This window comes from Ascaphus truei, chromosome 2, assembly GCF_040206685.1.
Source record: "Ascaphus truei isolate aAscTru1 chromosome 2, aAscTru1.hap1, whole genome shotgun sequence".
Taxonomy (NCBI): domain Eukaryota; kingdom Metazoa; phylum Chordata; class Amphibia; order Anura; family Ascaphidae; genus Ascaphus; species Ascaphus truei.
The window spans coordinates 104,997,346-105,017,061 of record NC_134484.1 but is presented as its reverse complement, the minus strand read 5'-3'; the positions used below and the strand labels follow the sequence as shown (position 1 = coordinate 105,017,061).

Below are 19,716 nucleotides of genomic sequence, written 5' to 3'. Positions count from 1 at the left end.
GACATGCAGAGAGAATGTTGACACAGTTTGGTAGTTACAGGCAGTTGCTGGAGGTACTGGCAGTTGGAAGATGGGGAGAACCGTTCAGGTAGTGTCCAGGGTGCAGTGCTCCCCTGGACTAGGTTTGTCCCTTAGGTCCCAGCTAGGTCCTAAGTCCCCTTCTAGATTGTGGCTGCTATAGGGAAGACCCCATACAGGGACGCTACCCTCAAGTCTTATATAGTGTCAGGTGTAGCACCAGTGAAGAGATGTCACACGTTGAGCTGCAGCCTGCGGTTTGGGATCAGACCACAGGCAACTATAGACATTAAGGGACACCCTCCAGTTGGAGCTCCCTCAAGAGGCGGACACCTATGCGGATCAGAGAAGATTCAGCAGACGTCGTGGGACCCGACGGATCCTTTTTGCGCATTCAGCGTTACCTGGGTACAGGAGTGCACAGGAAAGTAAATTGCACCAACGGTCCACGGGGGTAGCGCTACTTCCTACACTTGGGTGGGACTGACTCATCGGGGGAGGACACCAGGGGTATTGGTGCCACGCACCCTAGGTACTTACATAGTCATTTTATCGGGCGGAGGCGTGCTGAGGCCTTACACAGCGCCGTCCGTGGGAGTGTCGGGGGCGGGCCAGTGACGTCATGGAGCTGGTTCGCCTTCATTGGGCGAACCGCTCACGTGACCGGCCCTGCGCGCCGGCGATCGCCATATCTGAAAACTTCGTGAGACACACGCTTCCCCAAGAATGCGGAAGCCCCTGCTAAAGCCGCTCTCATTGCGGCTGCAGGGGCTCAGTGCCGAGTTTGAGCGCGGCTCAGCACGGCTCAGCCTTGCTCACACTACTATGTCCCAGGCCTTAGATACAGGGAAAAGGGGCTACATTTATATCTCAAACATGGATATATACAAGCAATAGGTAGTGGCTTAACTGTGAGAGCAACCTGAAATATAAATGTAAGTTGCAAGAGGAGAATACCAGTCACACCATTGTGCGCACATGATTATGTGCCCATAAATACAAAAGTTATATTGAAATACAAGTTATATGGGTGAGATGTTATTTATGCTAAATGTACTGGGGGGAAAAAAAACTGCGGAAGGTGACGTTTGCCCGCAAAACTGAATCTAAAGTCCAGCAAAATAGAAACACTGTGAGATTTCAGGGCTTTATTTGGAAGCCCTTTTTGTGGTTCAGATGTGCCCCAGTTTCGGGGCTGGGAGACAGGTCACCTAGGCTCTCACTGACGCACTTGCAGTCAGTCGCTGATGTGTTAGCACCCGGTCCTGAGCACGCGGCACCGGGGCTGTGACCCCCCGATATATCTCTTCTCGCAGCTGAGAAGGGGGAGTGCAGCGCTGCTGCTGCTGCCGGCGGGAGGAGGAAAGCTCCCCCTTGGTTGCACTCGCAGTAGATTAATCAAACAGGAGCCGGTGTAAGCCGCCATACATACTGGTCTAGGGGGACAGTCATTTCCATCAACCCTTTCAGTGCGCCCACATGTCACGGGCAAATGCTCGACAAATCTCACTGCTGTTGGACCTTGAAGGTCAGCAAACATAGGCGGGGGAGAGATCGCCCGTATCTAGAGTTGGATGTTGGCTGACATTACGCCTCTCCGCTCTATGCTGCCAGCATTTGCAGAAGAGACTCCGCATCAATGAGAGAGCCACGCCCACCTCCGGTCCCGTCACGTGACAGGCCTCTGACGTCAGCGGCGGAAGGTCAGGGAGCCCCGGAGAGGAAGTGAGAGTGCGAGGCCTCGTCCGCCATTGTGAGAGGAGAGAGACAGAGAGACGTCCAGCGGAGTGAGAGACAGGGGCAAGGAGAGGAGTCCTGCACCGGACCCTCTCTATCAATATATATACACATACACACACCGCGCGCTGCACACCTATATATACACACACTCACTCTGTGCCCTGTAAGTTAGTGTGTGTATATAAATACTGTCACGTCCCATGTAGGTGTATATTTAAATATATATGTACAGCGTCACACTTATTACACAAGTGTATATATACACTGCTACCCGAATTGTACAGGTGTGAGTATATACATACATATTTATATATACACTGTATATACAGGCTATATATATATATTTATTTGCACCGTCTATATATTCTGCTGTCTTATATACACACATTCAGCAGTGTGTGTCTATATACTGTGTACACATCCCATAATTGTGTGTGTGTGTGTGTGTTGCATGAATTACAGCTACATTTATAATCTGTGACACACACACTGCGCGCACATCCTTGTGTCCCAGTTGTGTGTGGACACATATACACACCCGCTGTCAGAGGGCCCCGTGGTAGACACACGTTGAGCAGAGAGTGGATCACACGGCGGCTCTGGATCATCTCTGGCTCCTCAGGAGAATGTCTGCGACCAGCGTGGATCAGGTAACCCACCCCGGGGCCCACTCACCAGCCAGTGGATATACAGGCGGACATATACTTCCTGCCTCCCAAGCTTTGATGGGTGTCTATGTATATTTTGTCTCTTGAGCTGTATATGAAAGTGCCCATTATCAGTATGTGCTTAAATGTATTTTAGGTCTTCCTGTCTGATAGGTGTGAACACTAAGGCTACGTCCATAGAGCCTCAGCCCGCGCTGACGCTGAGGCTCGCCTGCCCGGTCAGGAACGATCCCAGGGACTGGCAGACGAGCCAGGGGGCGGGGGGAGGCGGGGCAGTGACGTCGCTGGGCCAATAGCCTGCGACACACCGACGTCAACGTGATGTTGACGTTGCTTTTCTGTGATGGGAGGTTTTCAGCCGACAGCGCGCTGAGAAACAGGCTCTGCTGTCGGCTGAAAATTCCAACGCCTCAGCACGCCTGCGGACGCTCACGTGAGCCCACTCTAAAGACATCCTCATTGAGGATGCAGGGGCTCAGCGCGGCTTCCCCTGCTATGGATGTAGAATAAGGCTTATATTATAATAAGGCTAGAATTATACTAGAAATCGCGCTTGACACTGCACAATTTCAAAACAATAAAATGCAATGAAAGCGCAAATACCAATCACGACGGTAGCGCCACGACTTGCTGCAAATCTTCAGTCTCATGAAGAGATTTGAGATTTTGTTTTTCACAGGTGATGGCCGCATCACGCGATTAGCACGGCCAATCACAGTGCATCTTAAACAAACCAATCACACACACAAACACACACACACAGAGAGAGAAATGATCTGGCCATGTCTCCCTGCAGTAGTGTTACAAATCGCTTCTGCATGTGCACATGTAGCGCCGCTGCGATGACGTCAGCGGATCGCTCTGCGGTTTCTGGTATAATTGAGGCCTAACAATACACTTCTGTGAATAACATCTACCTGTGGGTTATAAAGACATCTATAGATCTGTATATACACAGAAGATGTAATTTATAAATGTGCATATTTCTTCATTCACCTGTGTTCTGTTTCCCACATGTCCCTCTCCTGCTTATCATATCCAATCTTGGAAGTGTAAATTATACTGACACAGATCTGATATTAAGGAAATTAATAATTGCATGCTGGAAATACATTGTAACCAGAGCTTATACAATCTAAGGCTGCGTCCACTGTGCTGCTGACCGCTCTCATGCTTGAGTGGTGACATCACCAACTCTCCAAGCATGAGCGCTCGGAAAATTTTGTTTGTAAGTGGGGGTGAGGGGCATGGCTGAGCAGTGACTGGCGCTGATTGGCTGAGGAGGTCATGTGACTCTTCAGTGCGCCTGAAAGACAATTTTATCTGTCTCTATCAATTTTATCTGTCAAGCTCCTAGCGCCTGTTAGTGTGGCCGGACAGATAAAAATGCATTGCGCCAAGCATGGTCAGCGGCACAGTGGACTCGGCCTAAAGTACAAGGCTTCAGTGCCGTATTGGAACTTTCTAACGTAACACACAGAGCAGGCACACACCAACATATGTACAGGCTTTTGTTTTCATCCTGTTAAAGTCTTGATCCACAAAGATCTTTATCAGGTTCATATTGAACTGGTATTTATCTTAACTGTGTGCCAGCTGTCTGTCCGTGATGTTAAAAAATGGAATAAGGTTAGGACCAACATAGTTTAATGTTGGGTGGGAGTTGGGGAAACGGTCTCAGAATTTGCCTGGTATTCTACTTTCTAAATAAATATTTATGTATTCCAGTGACACTTTTCTTTTCTTTTTCCACATTATTGCAGAGGCCTAAAGGACAGGGACACAAAGGTACGTCTGTTATTCCTTCTACAATATACAGATTTACAAGAAGGCTGCTGTAGCTTATAAAAGATTGCTCCTAGTTTGAATCACTGTGCCCTGTGCTGCAGATTGATTTTGACTTTGTGTAGTGCTTTGACTTTGTGTAGTGCTTTGACGGGGCAGTCTCATATGGCAGATGAAAACATTTTTATTGTCAACAGTGTTATCGGCTTACTTACTCAATCCTTAAAGTAACAATTTTACTTATTTGAGTCATCCTAAAAATGTGGTTTGCTGAAATGAAGCAAACAACTTATATTTATCTCTGAGTAATAAGGGCTTTATACTGTAATTTCTTTTCAAAGAATAAAACCAAAACAAAAGGCACTGTCGGTCTAAGGCATTGAATAAAAGTTTACCATGGAAATGCGTCAGAAATACTTTTACCTGTTTAAACTCTTTGAACATGTCACTCTCTTTGGTCCACTTCTGTCCTAGGAGGGACATAGCTTTGCCATTCAGGGTCCACTTTGTGATTACTAGCAAAGGGAGTACGGATTTCACTCCTACCAATGCTAGATTGTGTCCCCTTGCAAGTATAGATAATCAGTTAAGTATGTCTAAATTGGCCAAAAAGTTAAAAAAGGTAATTGGGTTATTTGTTTTTCATTACAGACCTGCCTTGCTTAAACCATATATTTGGCTCTTTCACTCGGTTTTGTTGAGTTCTAGCCGGAGACGTATATTCTTTTGTCAAAGTGTATTCACACCTGGAAAGTGTGGCTTCCAGATTACCTTAAGTCTTGCTCTGGTACATTGTTGCAAAATTGAGCAGGCGCACAGTAGCATTATTTACCTATGGTTTTACATTCTAATGAGAAAAAACATAGGTGAGTAAGCTAAATAAAGTATGTGTACTTTTACATATGCAAGGATCTCTATTGTCTTTACAGTTTTTTTTTTAATCATATTTTACGGTAGTTGAGTAATTAATATGTATCGCAAAAGGCACAGTGGGAAGTGTTTTTTCTTTTAAAAAAAAGAAAATCTAGCTGCAATGAAAAAACATGATATTTTAATACATGAGCAAATTCGGTAAAATAGTACACACATTTCTCTTTCAGACTAAAAGCCTTACCCACTTTGGTTGCAAACATATTTAACTATTTACCAATGGAATTGACTTTCTATAATGTAAATTACAGATGCAATCCTGTATAGGAACAAGTGGCAGGGATATATATTCATATTGGAATACTTTTACTTTACTTTCCGCCTCTTCACCCACGGATGGGTATAAGCGACTTCCACGGAAAACTTCACTTTAAAAAGATCCATGGCAGTTGTTTAGCTGGTTATACCCGAGGGGACACAGAGGGTCGACAGAGCTTATTTTGTTAGAAACTAGGGGCGCTACGTGAAGGCAGGCTTATATAGCGCCAACAGTGTACTTAGTGCTTCACAAAGACAATACAGTACAAGGAATTTTAATAATACAATAAGTGCAGCCAAGTAAGACAATAGGAGAGGAAATCCCTGCCTGGAGAGCTTACAATCTTAGTGGTATGATGGGAGACTTACAGAGACCGCAGGTGAGGGAATAAGTGCAGTAGATGCCTTTGTGAGTGCCTCTAGATTGTAAGCTCTTGAGCAGGGCCCTCATCTTTGGTATCTCTTTGCACATGTTTGTCCTTATTTTTATGTACAGTAACTTTGTTCATGTAATTATCAAACCTCAGTACCCCCCCATTGTATCGCACTGTGGAATAGGTTGGCACTTTGCAAATAAACGATAAGTATAAGCCATTTTAAATCATTCAAATACAAATGTCTTGGAGATGTTGCTAAACATGCATACAAAAACAACTCATGTCTTACTTCACAATGTGTTCTGTCTATTTTTTTTTTTTTTTCTGCATGTTACCTAGCAAGTGCTCTGAATGGAGGAAGTAAAACATAAAGTGGGGATGATGTAAATACAAATACGTGCTGGATGTATTTTTAAACCATTTATTTACATTTAGGTAATTAATCCTTTAACGTCATTGAGTTCCCTTTGGGCTAACATAATAGCCGCATCATTAAAGACAAAAAAAAAAAATATCACTACGTTGCTTATTTAAAGCTGCAGACCAAGTAATATCCTACATGTGTTTTTTTTTGTTTTTTTTAAATAATCGGTTCTGTACTATGAGAAAAGACTTGTAGCATTTCTTTTAAAAACAACTCTAGATGACCTTTTTACTGTATTATAATATAACAAGCATTTTTTGTTTCTATAGGAACCATTTACAAAGTCACAGTCGTCCTTTCTTTTCTGAACCAGGCTCTGGCACACACCCCTTTTTGAGCCCTGTCCTGACTCGCAGTGCACCAATTGTACCTAGTGACTGCCTGGTCACATGATCTTCCCCACATAACTTTGCATCTTTGGTCCTCTTCTTCTGCACTGGCAGCCATTTAGTGAACCCCCGAGCGGAATCTTCGCCAATTGATTGCCAGCTTAGCTAATTACTTATCATTGTGTGGATTGTATTGCTACACATATTAAAGGGGGAAAAAATCAAATTTAAAAAAAAAAAACGCCAGCTTTGGTTTATTGGGTGGGGACAGGGAGAATACCTGCCAATCGAGTGTTTCTTCTACCTTTAATCTCCCTGACAGAGGAATAAGCAGGAGAAATGAGTGGGCACTTTGCATGTGGAAGGGAAGGGCAAAGAAATAAGTAGCAAATAAAAGCAGTCTACTAGCTACCATTGGTTCATTGTAGTCCTAAGCATGGCTACACCCATGGCTACCCTTTCTGATTCACTTCCTCAGCTGTTCATTTCATAATCAGAAACTGTATATCTTTGTGCAAGAGTTGTTGTGGCAAAATAACCTTTGTCCATTCAGTAAATACAAATTAAATAAACTGCAGTCCCATTTTTAAAATTAGTGAACAACATATACTGTATGGGTTTGAGAACAAGAAAATCCCTCACTATGAACTTGGGCACTTACAGGGATTTCAGAGATCAAATCTATATGATGACTGTGAGACCTGCAGGAAACTTGTATCCTTGTGACTTTGCTAAATTAGGCACCCAAATTGTCTTTTATTGGTAGCTGGTCTTTAGGTAGCCTACTCCCCAACAAGTAATTTTCCCGGGGATGTTTTTGAAATATCACCAAAATTGTAACACACTCATCAATTCCAAAACTAAATGGGAATGCTGCTTCGGTAATAGACAGATCATGGTTTCTCCAAACATTGATTACTAATTGTAATATTCTACACATTCTAAACTCTATGATTCACATAGACTCAACCTAAACATTTTTTTGTTCTTAAATTGTTATTGAAAGGACAGTTTGCGACTTAAAATTTCTTTCCACAGGAATCTTTCCTCTCTCACCTATGACTGTGACATCAATGGAGCTGGACTGTTCCGGCCAACAGTAGATAAAACAATTTACCAACAGCGTCTCTACTATGTAGACTCTTTACTGAAAATGTAAAAAAAAAAATAGACTTGATTTTTTTAAAAATATGAGTGCGTGAAAATGATGCATTTAAATGGCCTTTTCGTGCCACGGATCATCAGACCTCCATGAATGTACTCCAAAGAATCTGCATAAATGGTCTATAATTAGTGTGTTATCTTGTTATACAGAACCTTTAAAGGAATGTCTTTCTGGAACTTTGAGAAGGCTTGGTCTGGGAAAATGCCAAGTTTTTTTGACTAGCTGTGGGCAGTGATGTTTGCCTTTACTTAGTTACACTCCCAACAGCAAAAGGCATAGAATTCTATGTATGTATGTATTGTAAATGTCTTAACTGCTTACTAGAAACCTAACAAGTGTATTCTTTTCAGTTGCAGTACAGAACGGTTCGATGCATCAAAAGGATGCAGTAAATGATGATGACTTTGAGCCATATTTAAGTAGCCAGACTAATCAGGTAGGTGAACACTTTAGAAACATGCCTTTCATCATGTTCTACAGCAGCTGTGTGCGCAAACTGGGGGGGGGGGAGATTGTCTGCGGGGTTTACAGGGGCCCTGCGCGTTTCCCGAAGGCACTTAATGTCGCCATGGTAACAGCGTCAAATGACGCCCAGATGCCGGAGCCAAAGTAAGGGGGGGGTGCAGAAAGGGGGGAACGGTCGGCAGGGGGACACAGGGAAATAAGATTGCATTCCCCTGTTCTACAGTATATAACAGAAGGCAGTTTTAAAATCTATGCATGTAGGCTTTATTAGAAGAGTCTTATATTCCAATACTTCTTTAAATTTGGGGATGCTGGTGGGTATGTTTATTGCTACATTCTGGGGACCTGCTAGGACACTATTCGGCATGTCTGCATGTTTAGGCCCCAAAAATATTGCATCCTAGGAAAGGTGTGTTTTTAAAATTATTATAAATTGCTACTCACTCGGAGCTTTATGATCAAATGAGCTCTATGTGAAACCTGCTTTTGTAATAAATAAACGACTGCAAAAACAATTTTGTAGAATTTTTCCACTTTTCTAACTTAATGTATGTTGTGTATTCGAAGACTGCCACCACACATATGCAGCGCTGTAAAATAAAATGTTGTAGACAGGAGAACTCCCTGCCCTGTAGAACTTACCTGCCCTTGTAAACTGTAGCACAAAATGGTTTAGTGGCTGACTAACCCAAGTTACAAGGAAAGCTGATGCTAGGATTCAAATTGGGTTCACCTGCTTCAAAGGCTTTGACATTACCTCTGAGCTACTACTTCAGCCCTACATCAGAAACATATGGTATAGCTCGGGGGTCCTTGAAGTGAGGGTTGAGCACTAGTGGTATTGTCGCTTTACTTTAAGCTAGCCTCGGGTGTTTTTCTTTGTGCACTAGCATGGTAACTGATCTTTCTTTATGGACTAAAACTTGCCAGTTGTATCCTGCCATTTTCTTGGGATCCACAGTAATTTAGGGTTTGTGCTACTTGCCTTTTATGGTTGTTAGACGTGGTGCATCATAATCGTTAAGTTATTTCTAATCTGTTTTCACTTGCTGTTATTCACAGATCTTTCACTTTAAAAAAATTATACTGGCATATAATTACTGTCTATTGTTTGGTTTGTGTTTTTTATAACCTTTTGTAGGGCATTTTCATTCCCAATAAATGTGTCCCCTCACGATGAGCATTTCAAAATAAACTGCTGTACATGGCTGGGTAAAGCAATATTGTACTTTAAGTAGGGAAGATGTCTGATTTGACACAGACTTCGTGAAATATTACTTTCAGCTATTAAAATAACTTTCTCCATGGAGTCCCCAAATGCTTGTTTGAGAACGGAGTGGATGCTCTAGTTTTTCATTTACTGCTTGCTTTGTCAGTTTTTGCTGCCTCACGCGTATCACGTTACCAGCAAACAGAAGTTCATTTGGCTTCTCCTTGGGTGAAAAACAATTGTACTTTTTGTTGACTTTGCAAACAAATTAATTATTATTTTTTAGTGCTGGGACAACCATTACCTGAATGTGTAGCCTACATGGAAAAGGTTGATTTGAAAATTGGTAAATTATTTATGACATTTGCCTTAGGAGGTACAATGGAGCACTAAATCTTTATAGATGTAAAGTGAAAATGTAATGAATCCGCATCCTTGGCAATCTGATTCAGTTCTAGTTTTCTCCTCATTCGTTTGGCAATCCTATTTTTAGCAACGCAAGTTTTACCCAGATTTACATAAATTTGAATTGTTCCAGGCATTCATGTTTGCAAAGCAGTATTGTTTATTTGGCATGTACCATCCTCGTAGCACTAAACGCAAATGAATGGTAGGCAATAGTAATGTCTTGTTGGTGCATGGATAGGTGTAGGGTAATATTCTATGAAGTTGTTAAAACCTGTTATTTTCTCAAAGGCATTTTATTAAAGTTTTCATTTGCCTATTGTAATAGCAGCATATTGTTTTCCAAACACCTAATCAGCATTTCTTGAGCATAACAATTCCCATATTGCATTGTGCCTTATTCTTCCATTATGCATTATTCTTCGCCTTGCTTCCTAGGGCAGGGGGGCGCAAACTTTTTTTCCCTGCGCCCCCCTTGCCGGCAGTCACCTCACCTCCGCACCCCCACTTACCTCGGCGTCGGCTCCGACATCACATGACCGCTCAGCGTTGCCATGGCGATGCGTGTGGAGCCAAGGTAAGTAAACGTTTACATAGGCCCTGCAGCTCCCCGGAACTTAATTTAAGTGCCTTCGGGAAGCGCGCAGGGCCTCTGTAAACCGCGTGCACAGGCAGTCTCGCGCCTCCCAGTTTGTGCACCGCTGTCCTAGAGCATGTTAAATATTAATTTGGTAATGGAAAAATGGGAATTTTAGACTGCCCCTTTTGCCCTTTAAATGTACATTCACATCTTATGTTTGGTGTTTTCCTTCTGCCTCAGGGCCCTCTCTGCTTTTAGTCACCGGTGCGGCAGTTAACACACGCCTCAGATTTATTTTTGCATAATATATTTGACATAGCTCATAATTATCAGTGTGTATGTACAGAAAAATTGTTCATGTACTTCACATATTTAGATTTCTCCAACCATTTATTTCCAAAAGTCTGAATTGTTTTGTAAGTGTACATTTTGAAACCTAACTAACTGCAACTGTGGTTCTGAAATCTGTATCATGGAATCTGCTTAAACCTGGGTGCATGCTAGGCAGAATTGCTATGCACATGCACAAATTAACATTTATTTACCTGTTGATCGGACAATCAATGTACTTTAAATACTTGCATTTTCCCACATTTTGTTGATCTTGGCAACTAACCAGTGGAATACCTTGCTGAAATATGGTCATGTTGTCATATTATGGTCATAATGCAGTTGCATTTGATACAATTCATGCTGCATCTGATCATCAAGAAGGAAATAAGCATGGACAATTTTGCCCAGTTATACACCCTCTGGCAAAAAGCAATGGCTTGGCATTCATTTGATAACTGGAGTGCGCTGCAGACTCCTGTTGCTGAAAAGGATTTTAGGGGTACAGTCATAGTGAAAATTCCCTACTGTATAACTTTCACTAGAAACCATTTGTATAAATATTTCTAGTTTTGTGTTATTGAAATGCTGCCACATTGTGCTCCAGATCATAGAAGCGGGATTATCCTTTTCATTGTCCTTTGTAAAAGCGCCGTCCAAGGTCACTAATTCTCATAGAGTTGGTGAGCTTGTTTGGTGCTTTTAGGAAACCTAGCTCACATCCAGTTATAGTAAGCCTAAATATCTCTTGATGATGTGACCACCTGGCCTACTCTCTCCAGGAACAACAGTGGGTACCCTGTATGTCACTATGTATTTTACCTAGTACAAAATCTTTAAAAAACAAAATACATTGCCAGTAGTGTTGCTACACATCTTTCCTCTTCTGACTGTTGAGGTTTTATTTGTACTCGAGTGGTTTTTAGCTTTTTATATAGGTGCTAATTCTATATACAGTGCTGCCGTTCCAGCTGGTTTCGCCAAAAAGCCCTATTGACTGCAATGGGCATTTTAGTATCAATACATCCGCAATAGCCACGTTGGACTACATAGAGTAAGACCCATAGTGTTTGAGGCTCTGTTCCCTATAGAGAGGTTTTCTTTATGTTGAAAAATCTGTGCAGGTTTGGAAGGAAGCTTTCTATAACCCCCACTAGTAATCACGTTGTGGTATACATCACAAGACGTGTAGGAAAGTATCTTTATTGGGTTTATTTAAAAGTTAACATGGCTGGAACAAATTGTTTGCTGAATTACCATTATCTTTAATATTTTACTGGATTTGTTTAGTCTGCGTGGTGACTGGCTTGTTTTAGTCTACTTTTGTGTTTTTTCTCTGATTTTGGAATACTAATGGAATGTATGTAAATATACCATACTGAAAACCCTTTATTGCTAAAGATACCAGATAATGTTGAAGTGGGATTAAAACACCATAATAAATGTAATTGTATACCAACTATAAAATTAAAGCCCAACTGCAAGGGTCAACAAATATTTTGAATAACTTATCATTACAGGGGGAAAAGGATGCTTGGTTAAAAAAAAAAAAAAGGAAATTGGTTTATTTAAACATTGTGTATTACAATAAAACGCATATGTACCCTAAATATCTATAAATTAAATGTATGGTATGTTTAATTTAGTTTTTGTCAGACATGGAGAATATTAACCCTGATCTGTTATTTTTTTTTTCTCTTGCAGAGTAATAGCTATCCACCAATGTCAGACCCATATATGCCTAGTTATTATGCTCCATCCATTGGATTTCCTTACTCTCTTGGTGAGGCAGCATGGTCCACAGGAGGAGATCCACCAATGCCATATTTGACAACATATGGACAGATGAGCAATGGGGAACACCACTATATACCTGATGGAGTGTTCAGTCAGCCTGGAGCTTTGGGGAACACTCCTCCCTTCTTAAGCCAGCATGGGTTTAATTTTTTTCCTGGGAATGCAGATTTCTCCACATGGGGGACAAGTGGATCTCAGGGACAATCAACACAAAGTTCTGCATATAGCAGTAGCTACGGATACCCACCTAGTTCTCTTGGTAGAGCCATAGCTGATGGGCAAGCTGGATTTGGCAGCGACACTCTGAGCAAGGTCCCAGGCATTAACAGCATTGAGCAAGGGATGACCGGACTAAAAATTGGTGGGGATATGACGGCTGCTGTAACGAAAACTGTAGGGTCAGCTTTGACTAGTGCAGGCATGGCAAGCATTGCGGCAAACAATGTGCCCCCAGTTAGCAATTCAGCACCTAAGCCAACCTCATGGGCTGCCATTGCTCGAAAGCCTGCAAAGCCTCAGCCTAAACTAAAACCTAAAGGCAATGTGGGCATTGGCAGCACTGGTGTCCCTCCACCGCCTATAAAACACAACATCAATATTGGAACTTGGGATGATAAAGGGGCTATGGTAAAGCCCCCTTCGACTCAACCAGTTCTGCCTCCTCAGCCTGTAATTCTACAGCCTCAGCCATTAACTCAACCTCTACCCATGGTGCAACACCATCTGCCTCAACAGCAGCTTCAGCAACAACTGCAGCAGCAACAAGGACCTCAGCAGCAGCAGGCCCTACCTCACCAGGTGCAGCAGCAGCTCCAAAACCGCTGGGTGGCACCTAGAAACAGGGGAGTGGGCTTCAATCAGAACAATGTATCTGGCAATGAAAACTTTAGTTTAGGTGTTGTGCCTATTAGTTCATCACCATCTGGTATTGAGGTGCACCCAGTACTGGAGAAACTGAAGGCCATAAACAACTATAATCCCAAAGACTTTGATTGGAATCTAAAAAACGGACGTGTGTTTATAATTAAAAGTTACTCTGAGGACGATATTCACCGTTCTATCAAGTACTCTATCTGGTGCAGTACTGAACATGGTAATAAGCGTTTGGATGCTGCATACCGATCTTTGAATGCAAAAGGCCCACTTTATTTACTCTTCAGCGTGAATGGAAGTGGACATTTTTGTGGTGTGGCTGAGATGAAGTCTGTTGTGGACTATAATGCGTATGCTGGGGTCTGGTCCCAGGATAAGTGGAAGGGAAAATTTGATGTTAAATGGGTCTTTGTCAAAGACGTTCCTAATAACCAGCTGCGGCACATTCGCTTGGAAAACAATGATAATAAACCTGTTACTAATTCAAGGGACACTCAGGAGGTACCCCTTGAAAAAGCCAAGCAAGTTCTTAAAATAATTGCTACTTTCAAGCATACAACCTCTATCTTTGATGACTTTGCACATTATGAAAAGCGTCAAGAGGAGGAGGAAGCCATGCGTAGGGTAAGATTACTGTAATTTAATCGATCTTAATTGTTTTACTGTGTATTTTATTTGATAATTGTATTTGTAAATCATGCCATACATTGATGCTTGGGCGTGACTAACGTGTCACAAAGCTGGTTTGCCCTCGTTGGCTGAACCAGCTCATGTGACGCTGACGTCCCGTGACTGCAGCCAAAAAAGACATTTACTTGTTTCACCAAATGGTAGCAGCGTCGACGCGCTGCATCGCCGTCTGTACTATGCTACCTTCTATAGAGAAGCATAGAAGAGTCCCGAACGTGTGCGCACACATAGCGACGCCCCCACCATGAGCGCGGGCGGCTTTAACCTTTTGAGTGCTGGAGGGACCACAACATACGTGCTACAACCCTCCGTCACATCGCAATTCCGGAAAATAGTTTTACACTTTTTACCTTCTTCACCTCATCACTTCCATCAGTTCATTAAAGCACAATGTGGGACTGCAGATTTGTGAACTTCTGTGTTGGGTAAATTGTCCCTTAAATTAATAGTTTATTCATCCATAGATGGCGCCCCACTTTTTATAAGTACTGAAGAAAGTAAGCATAATGGTGAAGTTGATCACCCCTTAACATCCACACCCCAAATGTAAATGGGATCAGCTGTGCGGCTGGACCATACTTGATCCCGAGGCATACGCCATCACACAACGAGCAGCCACTTTGCCTTTTATTTCAGCATCTGCCCCTTACTCCCTCTAGATTTAAGCACTAACGAGCCGGGCCCTCCTTTACCTTTTTTTATTTGTTTGTGCTTGTTTGTCTTTATTTGGTATGTCATTCTGTTTATGTAAAAACTGTGTACCCCCATTTGTACTGCACTGCGGAATATGTCAGTACTTTTACAAATAAATTATAACAGGAAGGTAATAATGGATGGCTTCTTTATAACCTACTTTACAGGCTAGCAGAGGTTTCTTTAGAAGCTCAATAGGGGATCATGGTGGGCATATTGATATTTGATAGAAGGTTTTGCTTTGGTAAGCTTTCTATCACAGTTGCGTATGTTCTGTTGAGGAACTGCCAGAGAACTGGGTTTGGAAATTCCATGATTTCAAGATTGATTAAACTTGCCAGCACTAGTGTTTAGCAGTTACTTATATTGAAGAATTGTTTTAAATTCTATGGCTGTATAAATTTAGTTTACCTTTTTGCCATTTATATGCTTCTTAACACAGGTTCCAAAGTTTATTTGTTTGAGATTTAGCAAACACCTTTTATTTTTCCTCTTGGGTAGAAGTACCATCTTTATGATTTACTTCTTGGAAGCCACAGTCCGTAATTTTGCTGTTGTAATAAAATATATATTTAAAAAAAAAATAGTATTAGTATTATTCTTTATAATGTGCCAGCATATTCCACAGTGCAGTACAATGGGTTATACTGACAATAACCATAAAATACCAACTTTTAACGTACCCTGGTATAGTAGGTAATGAGGACCCTGCTCCTAGAAGGACTTTCCTTTCTTAATAGAAAAGACTGGTAACATAAGGTGAATTGGGAGAGTGATGTTTTTAAATGCTGCTTGCTATGAAGCCAGAGGTTTTAAAAGATGATTGTGGTACTGGTAAGGCCTTGTCCAGGGTGGCGCTGAGCGGGCGGGTGTGCTCACGCTGGCCGCAATGAAACACATTGTGGCAATGTGTGTGGCCAGTGTGACCAAGCGCCTGAGCATGCGCGGCGCTTACCTGCTTGACAATCAAGCAAATTTGAATCTGCCGCTCGCGTGTCACATTAGCGGTTCGCCCAATGAGGGCGAACCAGCTCCGTGACGTCTTGGCCGTGCCCCCTGCGAACCTAGCCAGCCACGAATTGCCCGGCCGAGCGCACTTGCGCCCGCACCCTGCCTGGCCGCAGCCTAAGTAGGGTGAGAATTGAGGCTATCAGGAGGAGGATGCATACGTTTTAATGAAGCAGTGAGTTTTTAGGTCATGTGAAGGTGGGTGAGTCTGATCTTCTGGGGGGAGGGGAATTCCAGAAGTTTGCCGCAGCCAGGGAGAAGTCTTGGAGGCGTCTTGCAGGCATGAGGGTGAAGAGGTTGAGATCATAAACAGAGCAGAGAGGGCATGTGAGGAAATATTTGGAGATTAATTTTTGGGATTCTTGGAGGAGCCGCATTGTGGATATCTTTGTATGTTAAGACTAGAACCTTGAATTTCGTTCTGGATGATACTGGTAGGGACTTGCACAGAGGCAGTGCTGACAGCATTTAGAATGAATTGTATGGGTGATGAGTCGAAGATGGGAACACCAGCTAACATGAGTTTAAAGTAGTCTTGGCGGGTTGTTATGAGGGCGCGGAGAAAAGATTATGGTTGACTGGGTGAACTAGAACAAAAATATTGCATTCCCAAAACAAAGGATAACTTACATTTGTTGATACAAAACAGGTGAAGTGAGACCATCATCTCTCCTTTAATATGCAAGGGGAAAGTTTAGTACAGGCACTCAATATAAATGATGATACGTTCCTTTTGAGGTTTCCAAAAACCAAAAACACTAATGTAATGTTTAAAAAATTTTTTTTAACTTTATTTTAACTGAAAGGGATCCCCCAATGGGGTACATAGAAGTCTCTCACTCAATCCTCTCCCCCCCTCGTATCTCACGCAATCCTCGTATCTCACGCAATCCTCGTATCTCACACAATCCCCCCCCCCCTCGTATCTCTCACTCAATCCTCCTCCCCCCTCGTATCTCTCACGCAATCCTCCCCCCCCCCCCTTGTATCGCTCATGCAATCCTCCCCCCCCTCGTATCACACACAATCCTCCCCCCCTCGTATCTCTCACGCAATCCTCCTCCCCCCCTCGTATCTCTCACGCAATCCTCCCCCCCTCGTATCTCACGCAATCCTCGTATCTCACACAATCCTCCCACCCCCTCGTATCTCTCACGCAATCCTCCTCCCCCCCCTCGTATCTCTCACGCAATCCTCCCCCCCCTCGTATCGTAGGCGGTGGAGTGAGGCGCCAGCGGCCAAATGTCCTAGACCTAGTTTTGTACCCAGAGAGTCATTAAAGTTGTTTTTTATAGCTAGTCATTAGCAGCACCTTATTTTTTCTTCAGTAAATTCTGGAATTGAAAATACATGTTACTAGCCAGCCGCAATAAGGCCACAAACATCTCCCCTCATGTTATATAGCTCACACACCTCTCATCTTGATCCTTCGGTTACATTAAAAGCCATTTCAGACGGGCTAGGACATTTGGTCGCAGCCGTTTTGCTGCGACCAAATGTCTGCCGGTGCTTCACCACTACTCACCCGCCGCCATAAGCTGCCACTTCGCCGCTAAGGTAAGTGCCTTACCTTAAAATCCACTACCCGAAGCCCTTACCCTAAAACCCTCTACCCCAAGCGCTAAAAGCCCTTAAATTAACCACTTACCCGTAACAGTAATAAAACTTACCTTACACGCGTCCAGTGCTGGATTGGGGTTAGGGTGAGTTGTGACGTAGCGCCGGTGGCCATTTGGTCGCGGCGGAATGGCCACGGAAAAATGTCCCATTCCGATTTTAGAGGACTCGTGCTTTTATAAGGAGATTAAAACGGAGTAGTGCGATCACACAGTGCAGAATATGTGGTGTTTTAAGAGCAGATCTCAAATTGAAAATAACATTTTTAGTGTTTAAAACTTTTTTTTATATATATAGAAAGTAATGACTAACTTGAACTGTACCTTTTTGTACAAATGAACACTTTCTAAATCCAGGTCTATTTTTTTAAGCTTATTTATTACATTTTGGTTGCAAAGGAGAACATTACATACTTAATGTATTTATTTTAAGATGCCAGTCCATTTGTTTATCCTTTTAAACATGGACTATATTTAAATTGCATTGGTTCTACATTGAACTGCCTTTAATTTCATTGTTTTTTTTTTTTAATTTAGAAGATACAAAGAGGCAATGCTCTTATGCTGTTTCAGACCCTGTCCAGAAGCACATGGCGTAGGCTGCGTCCCCGCTAGCGCTGAGTGTGCTGTGCCCTCGGCGCTTGCCGCTTTTACTTCCTGTACTCCTCATGTTGATGTCCCCGCTCGCTTGGTGCACGCGTGCTCGTACACTTTCACAAGCTTGGCGCTTGAGAAGATTAAAAAAACTTTGAAGCGCGCTCAACATGCCCCCAGCCCCCGTCCGCGCTTAAAAAATAGACAGAACACACGGCGCTCACGTCACCGCTCTCAAGCATGAGTGCGGGCAGCGCCAGCAGGGACGCAGCCTTAGGCTGTGGCCATGTTACCGCAGACCGTGCGGATGTGTCTGCACGCTGAGCGAACAGACTGCCTTAAGGCAGAGTTTGTGCGGGTGCGGGAGGGGGCGCGCATTGCGCAAGAAATAAGTTGAAACTGATTTCTTGGTGCGACAGGCCAGTCACGTGAGCGGTTCGCCCAGTCAGGGAGAACCAGCTCCGTGAAGCAGTAGGCACGGCCCGTCGACTATGCCCAGGGAAAGCGCCCGCTTTCCCACAGCCTCCGCACGCGCGAAGGCACCATGGCCCGGGCCTTAATCAGCACCGCTTAAGGCTGCTCTCTTATTTTGCAGGGTTATTGGTTTTTATGTGGAATGTCTGCTCATGATTTATTTTACCGCAGTCTTTTCTGCAGACTGTTCTTGGTAAAAGATGACTTGCTGATAAGTGTGTCGTTGTTCAGTCTTGCCCCAACAAAGCATTACGGGTAACGCAACATACCTTTAAAATAGGTCTATGTTTTTAATTTCCTTTTCTAAATTTGATAGTCAGTACATGTTATTGTTACCTTTTTTATTCTCTTTGTGTGGGAACTTTTGAAGTAGGTCCCTTCTGTTTACAGTATTTGACCAGAAATGCAGCTCCGTCTTCTTTTCTGCTTCTCTCGAACCGATTCATATGACGGAGAATGGTTACCGTTTAAGCCTCTGGAAAAAGGAACGTAGGTTAGGAATTATTCAGTTTCATACCAGTGGTAGGAAACATGGTATACCGTTAATGGACGCATGTGCGTCCCTTGAGCCCTGAAAAGGTGTGCACATTACCCAGGTATATAAAAATGGTGCACAGGCAGAAGGGACGCTGCAGCCTTGTGAATAAGCTTCTTCTGCCCCTTACAGTCTGCTTCCTAATGCTGGCACACTGCTGTATACTGTTCTGTTCCACTCCTTTCCTTACACTGGGAGCTAGTAATTAGCACTATTATTAGACAACTCGGGGAGAAGCTATGATCCACATTAGCAACATCTTCCCTTCCTCTGAAATGGTGGGAGGGAAAGCCCATCAACTGGGGTGGTCAGCAGTTGTGGGCCACTGGTGAAGAAGCTATCAAGGACTGCCATCAATATTTTAAACTGAGCATTTGTCTGAAGGAGAGAACGGAGTTGCCCTGAAGATTCAAACTTTCAGTGTAACGGGAATTACTGTATATTTATGTGTTCATTTGATAATTAAAACTCTCCCTTCAGACTTCGACCTTTTGTATGGCCCTTCCAAAAGTACGCAAAATTCCTTTATGTACACAATGGTATTTCATAATTCCTGAAGACGACTACGTTTTGTTTTCACATTTAATTACGTACTGTAGGCCTCATTTCTAGTAGAAGGTTTAAGTGCTCAATAGCTGTTTAGCACAACAATGGAAAAAAAAGGTATTAAAAAAACGTAGAATGGATTGCATCTTTTAAAGAAGTATTTACAATATGGTTAAAAATAGAGAATTTATTCAATGCCATATACT

General features: G+C 42.8%; 1 protein-coding gene and 1 long non-coding RNA gene across 5 annotated transcripts in view; both read left to right on the top strand.

Moving 5' to 3' along the window:
- The window catches only part of LOC142484363 (uncharacterized), a 116,306-nt gene that overhangs the window by 79,662 nt on the left and 16,928 nt on the right, over positions 1–19,716 (top strand). The gene's annotated exons all lie outside the window — the stretch shown is intronic.
- Positions 1,656–19,716, top strand: part of YTHDF3 (YTH N6-methyladenosine RNA binding protein F3) — a 34,989-nt gene continuing 16,928 nt past the window's right edge. Inside the window, exons 1-5 of one of the 4 annotated variants that reach the window (XM_075584031.1) lie at positions 1,656–1,805; positions 4,190–4,214; positions 7,568–7,684; positions 8,045–8,130; positions 12,389–13,978. In XM_075584031.1, the coding sequence (XP_075440146.1) occupies positions 8,065–8,130; positions 12,389–13,978 (1,656 nt within the window). In that variant the 5' untranslated portion in view covers positions 1,656–1,805; positions 4,190–4,214; positions 7,568–7,684; positions 8,045–8,064. Of the gene's footprint in view, positions 2,409–4,189; positions 4,215–7,567; positions 7,685–8,044; positions 8,131–12,388; positions 13,979–19,716 lie in introns of all 4 variants that reach the window. The other 3 variants (XM_075584029.1, XM_075584028.1, XM_075584030.1) reach the window with 3 other exon arrangements.